The 5,298-nt window shown below is 54.5% G+C and overlaps 1 protein-coding gene across 1 annotated transcript in view; it reads left to right on the top strand.

The window, feature by feature from the left end:
• Window positions 1-5,298, top strand: part of noa1 (nitric oxide associated 1) — a 27,878-nt gene extending 22,580 nt beyond the window's left edge. Inside the window, exons 9-10 of the mRNA XM_061726100.1 lie at window positions 2,355-2,472; window positions 5,026-5,298. Coding sequence (XP_061582084.1) covers window positions 2,355-2,472; window positions 5,026-5,234 — 327 coding nt within the window. The 3' untranslated portion in view covers window positions 5,235-5,298. The remainder of the gene's footprint in view (window positions 1-2,354; window positions 2,473-5,025) is intronic.

Raw genomic sequence — 5,298 nt, 5'->3', positions numbered from 1 at the left:
GTTTTAGTTGTTTCCTGCATGTTTTAGTTGTTTCCTGCAGGTTTTAGTTGTTTCCTGCAGGTTTTAGTTGTTTCCTGCATGTTTTACTTGTTTCCTGCATGTTTTAGTTGTTTCCTGCAGGTTTTAGTTGTTTCCTGCAGGTTTTAGTTGTTTCCCTGCAGGTTTTAGTTGTTTCCTGCATGTTTTAGTTGTTTCCTGCAGGTTTTAGTTGTTTCCTGCAGGTTTTAGTTGTTTCCTGCAGGTTTTAGTTGTTTCCTGCATGTTTTACTTGTTTCCTGCAGGTTTTAGTTGTTTCCTGCATGTTTTAGTTGTTTCCTGCATGTTTTAGTTGTTTCCTGCATGTTTTAGTTGTTTCCTGCAGGTTTTAGGTGTTTCCTGCATGTTTTAGTTGTTTCCTGCAGGTTTTAGTTGTTTCCTGCATGTTTTAGTTGTTTCCTGCATGTTTTACTTGTTTCCTGCAGGTTTTAGTTGTTTCCTGCATGTTTTAGTTGTTTCCTGCATGTTTTAGTTGTTTCCTGCAGGTTTTAGTTGTTTCCTGCAGGTTTTAGTTGTTTCCTGCATGTTTTAGTTGTTTCCTGCATGTTTTACTTGTTTCCTGCATGTTTTACTTGTTTCCTGCATGTTTTAGTTGTTTCCTGCAGGTTTTAGTTGTTTCCTGCAGGTTTTAGTTGTTTCCTGCATGTTTTAGTTGTTTCCTGCATGTTTTACTTGTTTCCTGCATGTTTTAGTTGTTTCCTGCATGTTTTAGTTGTTTCCTGCATGTTTTACTTGTTTCCTGCAGGTTTTAGTTGTTTCCTGCATGTTTTAGTTGTTTCCTGCAGGTTTTAGTTGTTTCCTGCAGGTTTTAGTTGTTTCCTGCATGTTTTAGTTGTTTCCTGCATGTTTTACTTGTTTCCTGCATGTTTTAGTTGTTTCCTGCAGGTTTTTGTTGTTTCCTGCAGGTTTTAGTTGTTTCCTGCATCAACACACCTGATTCTAATTAACGGCCGTCACCACCTCGTCATCAGAGTCTGGATAGTTCTGTTGACGACACCGGTACTGGTATCACGGTTTGATAAAAACAGGGAAAACTCTAAAACATGCAGAACACCGGCCCTGAGGACCCACTTTGGTACCACTGATGCGTTCAGGTGCCTGTGATGCGTTCAGGTGCCTGTGATGCGTTCAGGTGCCTGTAATGACCCTGTGATGCGTTCAGGTGCCTGTGATGCGTTCAGGTGCCTGTAATGATCCTGTGATGCGTTCAGGTGCCTGTAATGATCCTGTGATGCGTTCAGCTTCCTGTAATGATCCTGTGATGCGTTCAGGTGCCTGTGATGCGTTCAGGTGCCTGTGATGATCCTGTGATGCGTTCAGGTGCCTGTGATGCGTTCAGGTGCCTGTGATGCGTTCAGGTGCCTGTAATTCCCTGTGATGCGTTCAGGTGCCTGTAATGACCCTGTGATGCGTTCAGGTTCCTGTAATGACCCTGTGATGCGTTCAGGTGCCTGTAATGATCCTGTGATGCGTTCAGGTGCCTGTGATGACCCTGTGATGCGTTCAGGTGCCTGTAATGATCCTGTGGTGCGTTCAGGTGCCTGTAATGATCCTGTGATGCGTTCAGGTACCTGTGATGCGTTCAGGTGCCTGTAATTCCCTGTGATGCGTTCAGGTTCCTGTAATGACCCTGTGATGCGTTCAGGTGCCTGTAATGACCCTGTGATGCGTTCAGGTACCTGTGATGCGTTCAGGTTCCTGTAATGACCCTGTGATGCGTTCAGGTGCCTGTAATGACCCTGTGATGCGTTCAGGTACCTGTGATGCGTTCAGGTGCCTGTAATGATGCTGTGATGCGTTCAGGTGCCTGTAATGACCCTGTGATGCGTTCAGGTGCCTGTGATGATGCGTTCAGGTGCCTGTGATGCGTTCAGGTGCCTGTGATGCGTTCAGGTGCCTGTAATGACCCTGTGATGCGTTCAGGTGCCTGTAATGATCCTGTGATACGTTCAGGTGCCTGTGATGCGTTCAGGTGCCTGTAATGACCCTGTGATGCGTTCAGGTGCCTGTGATGCGTTCAGGTGCCTGTAATGACCCTGTGATACGTTCAGGTGCCTGTGATGCGTTCAGGTGCCTGTAATGACCCTGTGATGCGTTCAGGTGCCTGTGATGACCCTGTGATGCGTTCAGGTGCCTGTGATGCGTTCAGGTGCCTGTAATGACCCTGTGATACGTTCAGGTGCCTGTGATGCGTTCAGGTGCCTGTGATGACCCTGTGATGCGTTCAGGTGCCTGTGATGATCCTGTGATGCGTTCAGGTGCCTGTAATGACCCTGTGATGCGTTCAGGTGCCTGTAATGACCCTGTGATGCGTTCAGGTGCCGTTAGGAGGGCCGGAGAGGATGCAACAGTTCCCAGCGTTGGTTCCTCACGACTTCAGGCTGGAGGGGCGGAGTCTCCTGGAGGCGACTGCTGACATCACGCTGTCGTCTGCAGGTAAGCTAGCGGCTCTAGCTGCTAGCGTAGTCCTGCGTCTCTAGCGGCTAGCATAGTCCTGTGTCGCTAGCTGCTAGCGTAGTCCTGCGTCTCTACTTGCTAGCGGCTAGCATAGTCCTGCGTCTCTAGCGGCTAGCGTAGTCCTGCGTCTCTAGCGGCTAGCGTAGTCCTGCGTCTCTAGCGGCTAGCGTAGTCCTGCGTCTCTAGCGGCTAGCGTAGTCCTGCGTCTCTAGCGGCTAACGTAGTCCTGCGTCTCTAGCGGCTAGCGTAGTCCTGCGTCTACCTGCTAGCGTAGTCCTGCGTCTCTAGCGGCTAGCGTAGTCCTGCGTCTCTAGCGGCTAGCGTAGTCCTGCGTCTCTAGCGGCTAGCGTAGTCCTGCGTCTCTAGCGGCTAGCGTAGTCCTGCGTCTCTACCTGCTAGCGTAGTCCTGCGTCTCTACTTGCTAGCGGCTAGCGTAGTCCTGCGTCTCTACCTGCTAGCCTAGTCCTGCGTCTACCTGCTAGCCTAGTCCTGCGTCTACCTGCTAGCGTAGTCCTGCGTCTCTAGCGGCTAGCGTAGTCCTGCGTCTCTAGCGGCTAGTGTAGTCCTGCGTCTCTACCTGCTAGCGTAGTCCTGCGTCTACCTGCTAGCCTAGTCCTGCGTCTACCTGCTAGCCTAGTCCTGCGTCTACCTGCTAGCGTAGTCCTGCGTCTCTAGCTGCTAGCGTAGTCCTGCGTCTCTACCTGCTAGCGTAGTCCTGCGTCTCTACCTGCTAGCGTAGTCCTGCGTCTCTACCTGCTAGCGTAGTCCTGCGTCTACCTGCTAGCCTAGTCCTGCGTCTACCTGCTAGCGTAGTCCTGCGTCTCTAGCGGCTAGCGTAGTCCTGCGTCTCTAGCGGCTAGCGTAGTCCTGCGTCGCTAGCGGCTAGCGTAGTCCTGCGTCTCTAGCGGCTAGCGTAGTCCTGCGTCTCTAGCGGCTAGCGTAGTCCTGCGTCGCTAGCTGCTAGCGTAGTCCTGCGTCTCTACCTGCTAGCGTAGTCCTGCGTCTTTACCAGCTAGCGTAGTCCTGCGTCTCTAGCGGCTAGCGTAGTCCTGCGTCTCTAGCGGCTAGCGTAGTCCTGCGTCTTTACCGGCTAGCGTAGTCCTGCGTCTCTAGCGGCTAACGTAGTCCTGCGTCTCTAGCGGCTAGCGTAGTCCTGCGTCTACCTGCTAGCGTAGTCCTGCGTCTCTAGCGGCTAGCGTAGTCCTGCGTCTCTAGCGGCTAGCGTAGTCCTGCGTCTCTAGCGGCTAGCGTAGTCCTGCGTCTCTAGCGGCTAGCGTAGTCCTGCGTCTCTAGCGGCTAGCGTAGTCCTGCGTCTCTAGCGGCTAGCGTAGTCCTGCGTCTCTAGCGGCTAGCGTAGTCCTGCGTCTACCTGCTAGCGTAGTCCTGCGTCTCTAGCGGCTAGCGTAGTCCTGCGTCTCTACCTGCTAGCCTAGTCCTGCGTCTACCTGCTAGCGTAGTCCTGCGTCTCTAGCTGCTAGCGTAGTCCTGCGTCTCTACCTGCTAGCGTAGTCCTGCGTCTCTACCTGCTAGCGTAGTCCTGCGTCTCTACCTGCTAGCGTAGTCCTGCGTCTACCTGCTAGCCTAGTCCTGCGTCTACCTGCTAGCGTAGTCCTGCGTCTCTAGCGGCTAGCGTAGTCCTGCGTCTCTAGCGGCTAGCGTAGTCCTGCGTCGCTAGCGGCTAGCGTAGTCCTGCGTCTCTAGCGGCTAGCGTAGTCCTGCGTCTCTAGCGGCTAGCGTAGTCCTGCGTCGCTAGCTGCTAGCGTAGTCCTGCGTCTCTACCTGCTAGCGTAGTCCTGCGTCTTTACCGGCTAGCGTAGTCCTGCGTCTCTAGCGGCTAGCGTAGTCCTGCGTCTCTAGCGGCTAGCGTAGTCCTGCGTCTTTACCGGCTAGCGTAGTCCTGCGTCTCTAGCGGCTAACGTAGTCCTGCGTCTCTAGCGGCTAGCGTAGTCCTGCGTCTCTAGCGGCTAGCGTAGTCCTGCGTCTCTAGCGGCTAGCGTAGTCCTGCGTCTCTAGCGGCTAGCGTAGTCCTGCGTCTCTAGCGGCTAGCGTAGTCCTGCGTCTCTAGCGGCTAGCGTAGTCCTGCGTCTCTAGCGGCTAGCGTAGTCCTGCGTCTCTAGCGGCTAGCGTAGTCCTGCGTCTACCTGCTAGCGTAGTCCTGCGTCTCTAGCGGCTAGCGTAGTCCTGCGTCTCTAGCGGCTAGCGTAGTCCTGCGTCTCTAGCGGCTAGCGTAGTCCTGCGTCTCTAGCGGCTAGCGTAGTCCTGCGTCTCTAGCGGCTAGCGTAGTCCTGCGTCTCTAGCGGCTAGCGTAGTCCTGCGTCTCTAGCGGCTAGCGTAGTCCTGCGTCTCTAGCGGCTAGCGTAGTCCTGCGTCTCTAGCGGCTAGCGTAGTCCTGCGTCTCTAGCGGCTAGCGTAGTCCTGCGTCTCTAGCGGCTAGCGTAGTCCTGCGTCTCTAGCGGCTAGCGTAGTCCTGCGTCTCTAGCGGCTAGCGTAGTCCTGTGTCTCTACCTGGGACTGAATCTCGTGTCTCCTCAGGCTGGGTGGCGGTGACGGCGGCGCAGGGCGACCAGCTGCACCTGCGGGTTAGCGGCCCCGCCGCCGCCGCGGTGGCTCTGCGGTCGCCGCCGCTGCTTCCTCACGTTGTGGCCCTGAAGGGGAAGCGGCTCCACCGGTCCTGGGCCTACCGGCCCCTGAAGGCGGCGCCGGGACGCAACGCCGCGCAGGGGAAGAAGAAGAAGTCCTGACCAGGGGGGCTAAGCCCCGCCCCCTACACCTGTGTATGTCTGAACCAGATTAAACCAGTTTGAT

The sequence above is a fragment of the Cololabis saira genome, chromosome 7 (assembly GCF_033807715.1).
Source record: "Cololabis saira isolate AMF1-May2022 chromosome 7, fColSai1.1, whole genome shotgun sequence".
NCBI classification, from domain to species: domain Eukaryota; kingdom Metazoa; phylum Chordata; class Actinopteri; order Beloniformes; family Belonidae; genus Cololabis; species Cololabis saira.
The sequence above is the reverse complement of the archived record's forward strand: the minus strand, read 5'-3'. Positions and strand labels throughout refer to the sequence as shown.